A 13,207-nucleotide genomic window follows, 5' to 3' on the forward strand; every position below is an offset into this window, starting at 1 on the left:
GAAACAGCCTCCCTACCTAAGTTAGGGGTAAGGTCTGCGTACACTTTATCCTCCCCAGACCCCAAGTAGTGGGATTCATTGGGCATGTTGTTTTTTTTTTTGATATTTTCCGGTGAACGGAGTTATTTTCCGGTGAAACGAAGATAGTTTCCGGTGCTTCTCTTCGTTTTTGGTGAAGTTTATGTGATTTTTGGTAAACAAGGCTTGTTTCTTCGAGTCAAAGAAGAAAATTGATAACCCTAACCCTCATCTCTTTTGGATTTGATAATAGTTTTTTTTTCTTCGTTGTTTCTATCGCTCTCGTATGATTCTTTGATTTGAGATTACGAGTTAAAGAATGACGAACCCTATGTATTCTCCTGAACCTTCTGGCCCTCTTTACGTTCATTCTTCGGATATTCCGGGTACTTGTTTAGTCGGGACTCCTTTCTGGGTGGGGTTCTGGGGGATGGAAGAGGGGAATGGTAATTTCTCTTTCAGCGAAAAACAAGTTGGGTTACGTAGACGGGACTTGTCCTAAACCTAATTCTGATGACACACCTGGAAAAATACGTCAATGGGATAGGTGTAACAACATGGTCATTTCATGGTTGACCAGTTCCATTTCACCAAATATTGCTAAAAGCGTCCAATACTCAGAAACTGCTGAGAGTATTTGGAAACAATTAGAACGTAGGTATGGGACTGTTAATGGCACAAAGATCTTTGAACTAAAGAAAGAGTTGGCCTCAACTCAGCAAAGATCTCTTGATATTGCATCCTATTTCAATAAACTGAAGAAATCCTGGAATGAACTAGGAACTATGCGTAAGAATCATAGTAACTCGTGTGTTTGTGCTGCTAAAACTGGTATGGAAAAGGATGAAGAGGAGGATAGACTTTACCAATTCCTTATGGGTCTAAATGAGGTATATGTAGGAGTTATAAGCAGTCTACTTATGATGAATCCTCTTCCTCATCTTGATGATGCTTACAACATACTGCTCCAAGATGAGAATCAGAGGCAGGTTCAATGTACTCATCAAATGGATCCTGAAGCTGCTTTTTTTAATTCTTCTTCACACACCACCAAGGGGCCTCCTCCTGCATATGAATCCTAGGCCACCTAGGCCTCCTGCACCATAATATAATCAAATAATTGATTTTGACCAGTCCAAAGCAAGTCTTTTTTGTAGATACTGTAAGAAACCAGGTCATCTGATTGACAAGTGTTATAAGCTCCATGGCTATCCAGCTCACTATAAGCTCAATGGAAAGAACATGGCTGCAACTGCTAATGGGGACTTTAGTACTTTTCATGTTCCACCTCAAGGTTTTCATGTTTTCCCTAAAATTGTTATGTACCAGAGGGACAAAACTCCATCCCTGGTTTGACTAAAGAGCAGATCTCTCAGCTCATCTCTCTCCTTCAAAGCAACCAGCTTAGTTCAACTTCTGAATCTCCTGCTGTCACACCCCTTTGTGCGCCCCCGCGCTATAAACGCGCATGTTTTTATTATTAAAGGGTTTTTCCATTTGAAGTGACGATTTTGAAAAGGGATTATTTTATTTACAGAGTCGCTACTTGGAATTGAGTTTTGGTGTTCCAAGCCACCTTATGAATCCCTAATCAAAAGGAAATGACTCTTTTATTATGGTCCGCGAAAACAGAAGACCGGGCAAGAAATTCTGTTGACCGGGGAGAAGGTGTTAGGCATTCCCCGAGTCCCGTGGTTCTAGCACGGTCGCTTTATCGACTTATACTTAGCTTAAATCAATTTTTGATATATTATGAATCTGATCCTTGATTTGCTCGTACTTTTTATTGGCGAACATTTATTGGTCTTAACCCGGATGCGTAACCGCATTCCGGATCTTTTTTAAGTGTCTCAAAATAGGATGCGGAACCTCATTCTCAATCTAAACAAGATTAGTTATTAAAACGAGTTTGGCCAAGATGCGTAACCGCATCCTTGAGTTGTTTAAGCGTCTCGAAAATAAGATGTGTAACCGCATTCTCAATCGAAACAAGATTAATTATTAAAACGACATTGGCCAAGGTGCGTAACCGCATCCTTGAGTTGTTTAAGCGTCTCGAAAATAAGATGCGTAACCGCATTCTTAATTGAAACAAACGTCTTGAAACGTGCCTAAAGCCCATCTAGCGTTAAAGGCAATTATTTGTCTCTAAAATCCGAGACTTAATTTTATTAATTTCACTCTTTCGACAACAGGTTTTGAAACAAGTTCGCAACCCATCTCGCTCCCTTACAATTGGTTTTACCACTCTTTTCTTTTATACTTGACAACGGGGTTTGAAATAATTCGCGCCCCATCTCGCTTATCTCACAATTAATTAATTAATTGGGCCTTACACTATCTAGGCCGAAGAAAACGTACACGTTAAATACCTCCCCTTTTTGGTCCGCTTAATTTATTAAAAGGTCTAATGACCAAACTGATCTATTCTTAATACAGACCATAAGGCCAATTTATCATTTTTAATCGTCTTCGCCCTTTATCCAATAACAAATCAAAATGAGAATTCCATTACAATTAAAACAAATCAGCCACAAATCAGGTCATAAATCAATCACACTAATATGATGCCAACATTTAGAGAACTACACTCATTTAATCAAATATCAAGATACTAACTACAGCAAACCACGAAAATGAAATAACAATACAAACATGAACATAAGAACTGGAAACCAAACTTCCTTTAAATGTCAAAATTTGCATGTTTAATCCCAATTAGAAGAACTTTTTTTTTTCTATACTAGATTACTCATTAACAGTAAATACATTGAAACAAACGGACTAACATTAAAAAGCAAATTAGCATCAGCAGGTCAATACACATAAGAAGTAAATACATATTCTTGGCCCTAGTTAAATATCATCCGTAAGCATGCAACTAGACAAAAACAATTAACGTAACCATTTATAGCAAAACTCAGTAAGAGCTTTTAATTCATTTCACAACGTAGAATATAGAAATTCATGTATTAATCAAGAACAAAGTAAAGATTGCACCTTTATGCCAAGGAACTTGACATCAACACCTCTGAAATTCATCAACTAAAAGAGACCATGAACCGGAAGATTCGCCGACAACCTCGAACAAGACTTCACTGGAACCAAGAGAAACTAGCAAAAATGGCGGTGTTTGAGCGATGCTATTATGGTGTGTTTAGGCTGATTCTTAGGTGTTATGGTGTAGGGTTTATTGTTGACGATGATGTAGGCTCTAGGATGATTAGTGTGTTACAGCTAAGTTTAGCAAAAATCAAGATCCAAAAGTTTCATGCGGCTGATTTTAGGTGTCTAGTATGGAAATGGCGGCTGAGTATATCCCCCCTCTTTTCTAGGGTTCTGTCCAATTTATAACATGTAGGGTTTGAAAAATAATGAAAAGGTTTTTTGGGCCCATGGGCCTTGGAATGGTGCAGATGGATTTTATAATGTAAAGCAAAAATGTTTTTTCTTTTGTTGTTATTTTTATAAAGGGTGCATGTGCTAAATTATGAGGTCCACAAATAAAATTTGCCTCCTATGTCACGTGTTCCCTCCCATTAAAAATCTGATTTTCTATTTTGTCTTTTTGTGTGGTGTATATGTGAGGTGTATGAAAAGTGCATTGTAAAATAGAGTGGGAGAAATTAGTTTGTTGGAAAGAATCTTATGAGGTGGGACTTTTTGGTTGGTCCTCCTTTTATTATTATTATTTATTTATTTTGTTTTAATAGAAATCTGAATACACTAATAAGTATTTTAGCCACCTAATTTTAGACTAAGAAAAAAATAAAACTTATACATTTAAATCCGGTTAAAAGAAAAAATATTATTTGAAAATTTTCTCTTTATCTTAACTACGACTCTATTTTTGTTTTATATTTTTTTATTTCCATAACAAAATCACTAAATTACGTGTAAAACAACTCGGGGAGGGTCAAAATTACGTGTCTACACCTGCCACTGTGATGGGATCTGCAAATTTTGTTGGTAGTACTGTCTCCTTTGGTACTTTTTCTATGCCTGGTTATAATAGTGATTCTCATACATGCTTGTTGTCTAGTGTTAGTAAGAATGTTTGGATTGTAGATAGTGGAGCCACTGATCACATGACATCTTACAAAACCATCCTTTCTAATCTTACTCCCCTTCCTGTCCCTTATTTGGTGACCTTGCCTAATGGGTACAAGGCAAAGGTTAATTCTATTGGTTCTATTACCCTATTCCCTTCCTTAGTACTTCATCATGTATTATATATTTCCTAATTTCAGTATAATTTGGTCTCTGTGCACAAACTTATTCTGCAATTTCATTGCATGGTTTTATTCACTTCTGTCTCTTGTATTCTTATCCAGGACCTTTCCATGAGGAAGATTCTGGCTCTTGGTAAATTGGACCAAGGACTCTATAAGCTTCTTCAGGATAAGAATCTCCTGCCTACTCCTTCTAATTCCTCCCCTGTTTTTTCTGATAATGTGCATCATTCTTCTATTAGTACAAAGCTTGTTTCTAGCATAGCTGCACCTACTAGAAGTGCTTTACATTCTGTTCCTATAATTCCCTGTATTGATGTGAAGCATATAAATACGAATATTGTGAATAAAAATGATGTGCTTTGGCATCATAGACTGGGCCTCATACCTTTTACAAAAATGAAATCCATTTCCTCTATTTCTGGTGTCTTATCTCCTAGACAGTCTTTTCATTTGTCCTGTATGTCCTTTAGCAAGACAGAGCAGGCTGCCTTTTTCTCCTAGCATTTCTACTTTTAGTTCCTTGTTTGACCTTACCCATGTTGATACATGGGGCCCTTACCATACTCCAACATACTCTGGTGCTAGGTATTTTCTTACCATTGTGGATGATTATAGTAGAGCTACTTGGACACATTTAATGAACTCTAAAAGTAATGCCTTCACTTTACTAAAAGCTTTCATAGCCATGATCCAAACACAATTCAAGCAAATTGTTAAGACTATAAGAAGTGACAATGCCTTGGAAATTGGGTTGTCCAACACTGCCATACAATATTTTTCAAATCATGGCATTATCCATCAAACTAGTTGTTCTCATACACCCCAAAAAAATGGTGTAGCGGAGAGAAACCATAGGCATTTACTTGAGACAGCCAGAGCACTGTTATTTCAATCCAAACTACCCACAAAATTTTAGGGTGATTGCATCCTCACAGCAACTTACCTTATAAATAGATTTCCCTCCACTGTTCTTAATCATAAAACTCCTTTCGAACAACTTTATGCCACCTTGCCCTCTTATTCACATCTGAAACCTTTTGGTTGCCTCTGTTACAATACTGTCCCTAAGTGTGATAGGGCTAAATTTGATCCAAGAGCTTTGCCTTGTGTGTTCATTGGTTATCCCTTTGGTAAGAAAGGTTTCAAATTGTACAACTTGTCTACTAAGTCTTTCTTGGTGTCTAGGGATGTAATTTTCTATGAGTCTATTTTCCCTTACACACTTCCTGCTTCCTCTTCCACTTCTCATCAATCCTTTCCCTTTGCTAATGATCCAGTTCCTGTTTCATCACCAACTCCTTCCAATATTCCACCTGCAGCTCCTGCTTCACCTATTTTAGCAACCCCCCAACATTCCACTTGTAGCTCCTGCTCCACCTACTTTAGTCCCTTCCCCTACTGTTTCAGTTCCTAATGTTCGAAAGAGTGCTAGATCTCATGCTTTACCTTCCCATCTCTCAGTTTTTGTAGTTCAACTTCCACCTTCCCTCAGTGGCTCTAGTTCTACTTCCCTTTCTGCTACTCATTCACTTGATGTTGAGCCTCACTCTTATACTCAGGCTACTGCCAGCCCTGCTTGGCAGGAAGCTATGAAAAAGGAATTTGAGGCTCTAGAAGCCAATAAGACTTGGTCACTTGTTCAGCTGCCTAAGGGGAAGAAACCTATTGGGTGTAAATAGGTGTATAAGATCAAATACAAGGCTGATAGGTCTGTGGAGAGGTATAAAGCTAGGCTAGTAGTGAGAGGTGATACTCAGGTTGAGGGTGTTGACTTTAATGAAACTTCTTCCCCTGTTGTCAAAATGTGCACTGTTAGGTGTTTGGTTGCATTTGCTGTTAAAAAGGGTTGGTCTCTATTCCAATTAGATGTCAACAATGCCTTTCTCCATGGTGACTTAGATGAAGAGGTATTGATACGCTCAAATTACACCTATTAACGGCGTAAAGCGGACGTTGTCAAATATAGTAACCCGAACAAGGTTGGGGTCGAATCCCACAGGGAATATGGAGAGAAAAGGGTACTAATTGTATGTGATACTATTCTTTAAAGGCTTTAATTCTATTTCGAATGTTTTAAAAAGAGATTTGGTTTGGAACAGCTATTTTGAAGTGTTTAGAATTTGTTTTAGATTTTGAGAACCAAAGTTGTGTCCCCGCGATGATTAGATGTTATGCTATGGGTGTCAATATGATATATTTCTAATGATTCGAGGTTATGTATGCACTTAATCTCTAATACACTTTCTAATATTTTCCAATAGTTAGAAAGTATTTCTTTTCATGATTTTCCCAAATGCAGAAAAGTTATAAATAAGGTTGATTAACTATGTCAAGTAGAACTCATCTTATCCCTAAGCGAGTTCATTAAACGAGGGTTAGCGCCCCGAGTCCTTGTTATATTATTTCAAATCACACCCTAGTTCATCTTTCCAAATAAACTAGGGTTTGTGCATGAACAAGTGTTTGCAACCACTTATAGAACAATGAATACGAGAAATAATAAAACACAACACAACCCATTATATATATATATATATATACAATGTTAGATACCCATTACATAGCACCCATCATTTGGTTCCACAACTTTGATTAAAGAAACTACTCACACATTATGGTCGCAAAAGTAGGAAGCAATAAATGAGACATAAAGCTTACAAAGTTTAATAAAGATGATGGAAAATGGAATCTTGTTGTCTTCACTAAGCTCCAAAAGGGGAGTATTCAATGCTCACCCACCAAAGGAACTTTTTAAGTGGTTACAATAAAATCTGGCTGCAAAGAAAAACCTAAAATGTTCTTTAAATAGGCTCCAAAAACGCACAGCAGAAACTGACAAAAGTTCCCCCGATAGCAAGATCGACGGATCGTCGATCGTTCGACGATCCGTCGATTTCTCCGTCCTTTGTACCTTCAGTAATGTGTCCCATTCGACGGTGTCGTCGACCAGTTCGACGCTCCGTCGAGTATTTCGTCTTTTTCTCCTTTTGTTGAAAGATCCTGCTTGACGACACAAACGACGAACCGTTGATCAGTTCGACGCTTCGTCGATGCCTCCGTCCTTTGTCGTCTTCAACTTTGTCATCACTGGAAAATCGAGCTTATCGACGCTTCAAAGGACGGTTCGTCGGCTGATCGACGGACCGTCGATTCTTCATTTCTGGCCAATTTTTCTTTTGTTCTTTGCTTTTTGCTTTTTGCTTTTGGGCTATTGTTTTCCTAAAACACAACAAAACATATTAACGAGAACCAGACTTACTTGAAAACAACCAAAATTCATAGTAAAAAGGCGTCGAATGTGCCACAAATCCGCGACACATCAGGTATATACGAAGCTTCCCCCTGGTCTTTCTGTTGACTATCCTAAGTCTGATCAGTTTGCTCCCCTTTTAGTTTGCAAACTTCAAAAGTCCTTGTATGGGCTGCGACAGGCCTCAAGACAGTGGTATGCCAAGCTATCTCAAGCCCTTTATTCAAGGGGATATTCTCATTCCCTCAATGACTATTCACTTTTCATCAAGCACACAGATTCTACTACTGTTTTTCTTGCGATGTATGTAGATGACATAATTTTGACTGGTAATGATTCTAGTGAGATTTCAGAACTTAAGCAATTTTTGGATGCTTAATTCCGAATAAAATATCTGGGGTTTCTCAACTATTTTTTGGGTATTGAAATCCTGTATCACCCTTCAGAAGTTCTGCTCCATCAAAAGAAAATTGTTTTTGATCTTATTACTGAATTTGGTTGCACTGATGTCTCTAGTGTTGTTTCTCCTCTTGAACTATGTGTTAAGCTAAGGTCTGATAGTGGGGATATCTTGCCTAAACCCGAGTCCTATAGGAGTTTGATTGGCAAACTCAATTTTCTCACCCATACACGACCTGATCTCTGCTTTGTTGTACAATATTTGAGTCAATTTTTGAAGACTCCTCGTGTCCCTCACATGTCTGCTACTTTACATGTTTTGAGGCACTTGAAGGGCACCCACGACATGGGGGTGTTTCTCAACAATTCCCCTGATTTTTCCTTGCAAGCTTACTGTGACAGTGACTGGGCTTCTTGCCCCGAGTCGCGGCGATCTGTTTCTGGTTTTTGTGTCTCTTTGGGAGGTAGCCTTATTAGCTGGAAGTCGAAAAAGCAGGTTGTTGTTTCACTATCATCTGCTGAGGCTGAATATCGGGCTATGAGTAAAGTCGTTGCTGAACTTGTCTGGCTGGTTAGGTTGTTAGGTGATCTTGGCCTCACTCTTTCAGCACATGTACCTGTTTTTTGTGACAATTCTGCTGCTCTTCACATTGTTAAAAACTCGGTATTTCATGAACGGACCAAGCACATCGAAGTGGACTGCCACTTCATTCGTACAAAGTTAGTTGATGACCTTATATCCCTACATCATGTTCCTACTTCTTCTCAGTTGGCTGACGTGTACATAGCAGTGGGCATTTAGGCTGCCATTTATTTATTAGTTAGGCCCATTTTCATTGTACAGATTTTTCCTTGTATCTTTATTTTCCTTGTATCTTTTACTTTGGCCCAGTATACATATAACCCGGGCCTATTTCACTTGGGACAAGTTAGTTTTTCAGAGAATGAAAAGACGAAAAGCTCCTAAAAACTTTCTCTCCTCTCTCTTGTATTTTACATAAACCCTAGTTTAATTTTGCCCAAATCTTCGTCGATTCACAATATTAACACCTCAAGATATATTTGTTGATAACAATATGACGAAGAAACTACTTCGAAGGGATTCCACAAAGTAGATGGAGTACCAAATTTTTGGAAAAAAGAAAGGGTTTAGGGAAGATGAAGTTGCAGATGGAGGACGAGGCCGATGAAGGAGAAAGGGAGGGGGGGGGGGGGGGGGGGGAACGTGCACAGTTTCACGATATAAACAAAGCCTCATTGAAATTTATTAAAAAAAAAAAAAAAAAAAAAAAAAAGGTAAATTGTGTAGGACACAATTTGCAAAAATAATTTTGCCAAACGTGCTCTAAGGTTATGGCCGCTCCTCTATAATCCACTTTTTATATGGGAAAATTTTAGAAATATACAATTTGCTCACTTACATTGATTCAATGTTTATCGAATATTGCAAACTACGCCAAATAATAAACCAAGTTGGCTAATCTTGACAATTTAGCTCGATAATCTAATATTTGCATGTCTTCGTCCTCAACTCTTTTAGGCGAAATAGTAACATTTGTAAAGATACATCTAGTGAACATACTATTTGCTTAAAAGAAAAGAATTCTATAAGGTAAATTTACCCCTCTGGATAAGCCAAATCTTTAAGTTGGGGGTAAACGTGCTAGTCCAGTTTAAGATTAGTCCAAATATGGAAGCTCAATCAGATTGAAGCTACCTGTCTAAAGTCATAAAAGGAACCAAGAGAGAAAAGAATTACTACTTTGTATAATGGACGAACCAAAACTATATTTATCTCTAAAAATTTAGGATAACCAAATTCCTGTTTTCAAATATTCGTTACAAAAAAAGAAAAAAAAGTGGGGCTGTGGGGTGGGGGGGGGGGGGGGGGGGAGGGGGTTTGCGTGGGCTGGATTCTGTAGTCCTCATGACTAATGACTAAATATTGAGCTGCACAGTCCTAAAAACTATGACTAGCTATAAAATTTAAAGTCGCTTATATTGACTTTGCAATTGCAATAATGTGGGTAGTACAATTGCTTTGGCATGCCATTCAGCCAATAAAATCATTGAGGAGCATGAGGAATTAAGTTAGGATGCCTTTAATTGCGGAGGAGCCAGACAATATCCACAACCACTATTTTTGAAATTTTAAATTATTCCAAATTATTATTCTTATTTTTGGAAGAACTTTTTTCTCTTTCCATTTTTCTCCGTGGCAATGATGAACAATTCACACCAAAAGAAGATTGGTGAAGTATTCGCATGGTTCTTTTTTACATATTCTTCTTTGTGGCAATTCATTGTTAAACATGCCGGGCTAAGATGGTAGCAGGATGAACATGTTTGATCAAGCTGTCAGAATGAGCTTATTTTGAGAATTGCTTCTTATTCAAAGCGTTTTTTATAAAAGTGTTTTGTGAGAATAGCAATCCGGGGATAATCCCTGACTTGTTTATTCCCTAACTGTAGTATTATTTTTATATCACACTATATGTGAGATAACAATCACGCGATTACTAATCACGTGATAAAATAACAAAATAACATATTTGTCCTTTTCCAAAAGTCTTTTGACAAAGCTAATGTTAAAATTTAAAAATAAAAGTGTATCAAACTTAAATCAAATACATAATTTTCTATATCCTACCCTGTATATTATACTCTTAGTCCAATGAACCAAATATTTGTCATAAAAATATATTCACTAGATAATCTTATGATCATTTCATCCTCGTATGCCCACATTGCATGTCAGTATAAATGATCTCTTATGACATAGTACTAAATAGAAATAAGATAGATAGCACGCTGAAAAGTGAAAACAACACAAGAATTTAAAGGTAATTTGTTGTGTGTTACTGGATATGTAACAAACTCAAGTATGAATTTTTTTTTCTCCAACTGTGTGTACGTCGTACATATTCAAATGAAAACAAAAGGAAGTGATTGATTCACTGGATTATGCTACCCTCATTTTGTATTTGAAGGCATAAACAGCTACTTCTCGCGCTCCCTACTTATTCTCCACGTCAATTGAATCATAACCGATTCCATTTCACTGTGGACTAAAAGTCCCTCATATCCTTATACAGTAAACTACTAAGTACTACATTTACTAAGGAAATATAGACCCAAAAGAGCAACAAAAATAGTGTGATGTTCTAAAAGAGAGCAAAGCCAAGCCAATCAGCATCACTCACAGGTTGTCTAGGCGACGACTCATGTGACGAAAACGAAGACGAAAGTGAGTCACGAAATGGAGAAACAGACTTTCGGGTCGACACAGACCATCTAGAAACCGTCTCAAGATCCGACATATAATCAGGTTCGGATTCGGGTTCGGGTCCAGTCTTCTTGCTCCTCTTCTTCTTCTTCTTCTTCGTGTTCGAGGGGAAGCAACCATCTGATGCAACAACTCCCATAGAGGGTCGGGTCAGCAGATAGTGCCTTTCGGAGCGTGCCCGTGGAGCTGACCGGAAAGATCGGGTTCGGGGCTCCGGATTTGGTGGTTGGAAACTGAAACTAGCTGCTGGTGGAGGTCTCAGCTTACGTGGGGTTTCTGGAATGTCGTGCGACAGTGGTGATGTTGATGGCTGTGAATATTGGAGCTTGGGTACACCGGGTCGGATTTCCCATTTAAATGGAATAGCTCCAGCCTTCTTAAATGATTCATCCGCTTCAATTTCCATTACTTACGGTTGTATTTTTTTTTCCTTCCAATACCAGTCTTGGGCGGGTGTATTATTATATAGTGAAGAATATAAAGACTGATTTCATGATCAAAGGCGTAACGAGTGGGGCGTGGTGGACCCTTGTTTTGTCATTTCAAAGAACTGCATGTCGCGCATAGAAAATATAGGCTTAACAATATAACTCTATCTATCCCAATTTATGTCTACTTTCCTTTTTAGTCTATTTCAGTAATATAATTGTAAACTTTTTATTTTATCTTAATGAAATAATTTATAGCTACAAATCAAATATCATCATTACATAAATTGGAATGTGAAAAGAATGAATCGTGGGTTTAACTTAACCCCAAAAGCAAGGATTGTCCAAGTCTATATATGCAGACCACTCATCTCATTTTTCACTGATGTGGTATTTTTTTCATTCTTCAACGGAATGGAGGGAGTATTTTATATCATATATATATATATATATATTGGATGATGTAGATTTTTGTATGTACAATTTAACTTGTTATAGTATAGTAATTTTTTTTAATCAGATCACTAAATAATGTTTATTGTAAAAATTTATTTGTGGTTGTCTTATAATTATATAATTAATTCTAGTATTCAACAAGGACAAATCACCCATCCTTTATGTTTTGACTTTTCCTAGTTTTGAACAACAAATGAAGAAAATAATATAAATACGGAGTGTCGGAGTATTAGTTTTCTTTATAATGAAATCAAACGGGAACTTATGTTTACCAATTTCAGAAGTACTTTAATAAGATTATATCAAGTTATTAGCTAAAGTTGTTAGATAAACGCAAATAGTAATATCTTATCTGTGTTGATTGCTCATTCACTTTTAAGTTGAAAGGATTATTAGGAAAGTTGTTGAATAAATAAATTGTCTGCTGCAAAGCATGTAGGTGAGAATTTTATGTTATAAGAAGAGATGAATACTACGTAAAACTGTATTGAGATAATAAATTGGGTCTTTGAGTTTTTCTGGTTTAGAATGTATGTAATAGATTAGAACTCTCATTAAAGAAACTGAATAAGCTTTTAAGATTTTTCTAAGCTTTTTGTTAGTAAATTGACACTTGACAGTGTAGAAGATAGGAAAATTCAAGATGTTTGATAAGAAACATTTGCATATGATTTAATTTGGAAAATCGGATTTGAGATTTGGAATTAAAAATGATATTGTCTCAATAATTTTGTGCAAGACTTGTGGAAAGGAGTATGATATACGGGCATTATGTGTAGATTTGAATAAAAGTAATCAAGAGTCAAACAAACATCTCGTCAGGACTTTAGGCTCGCGCATGACAAAATGACAATAAACAGGTCCATCTAAATCCGCCGCGAGGATTGGGAGTGTTAACAAACATTACTTAATTAGTAGAACTAAAAATGGAGCTCTTAGAGCGACTAAAAAGTCAATTTAACTTTGATACTGTTGATTGAAAGTGACTAATGAGTGACTCTATTCATTTTATATGTACTCTTTCATATTAATATGTTTTCAGAATAATATTCCACTTTCCTCTATTTGAGACTTTTATCTTTAAATTAATGACGTGATCTTACAGCCATAAAAATATCAATGACATATCTAATAC

The 13,207-nt window shown here is 36.9% G+C and overlaps 2 protein-coding genes across 2 annotated transcripts; one reads left to right on the forward strand and one right to left on the reverse strand.

Moving 5' to 3' along the window:
• Positions 1-461: 461 nt before the first annotated feature.
• Positions 462-1,374, forward strand: LOC132628885 (uncharacterized). Its single transcript, XM_060344639.1, has 2 exons — positions 462-1,007; positions 1,153-1,374. Exons 1-2 carry the CDS (start codon positions 462-464, stop codon positions 1,372-1,374), a joined length of 768 nt encoding a protein of 255 aa, XP_060200622.1.
• A 9,396-nt stretch (positions 1,375-10,770) lies between these two features.
• On the reverse strand, positions 10,771-11,648 carry LOC132627141 (uncharacterized). Its single transcript, XM_060342299.1, has one exon. It carries the CDS (start codon positions 11,592-11,594, stop codon positions 11,067-11,069), a length of 528 nt encoding a protein of 175 aa, XP_060198282.1. The 5' UTR covers positions 11,595-11,648; the 3' UTR covers positions 10,771-11,066.
• Positions 11,649-13,207: the final 1,559 nt, after the last annotated feature.

The sequence above is a fragment of the Lycium barbarum genome, chromosome 2, assembly GCF_019175385.1.
Source record: "Lycium barbarum isolate Lr01 chromosome 2, ASM1917538v2, whole genome shotgun sequence".
Lineage (NCBI taxonomy): Eukaryota > Viridiplantae > Streptophyta > Magnoliopsida > Solanales > Solanaceae > Lycium > Lycium barbarum.

Excerpts from the sequence above, each read along its gene's own strand:
- LOC132628885 (XM_060344639.1), top strand. The coding sequence starts at position 462 with ATGGTAATTTCTCTTTCAGCGAAAAACAAGTTGGGTTACGTAGACGGG. Across the intron at positions 1,008-1,152 it reads AAGATGAGAATCAGAGGCAG|TCCAAAGCAAGTCTTTTTTG; the intron begins GTTCAATGTACT and ends GATTTTGACCAG.
- LOC132627141 (XM_060342299.1), bottom strand. The coding sequence starts at position 11,594 with ATGGAAATTGAAGCGGATGAATCATTTAAGAAGGCTGGAGCTATTCCA.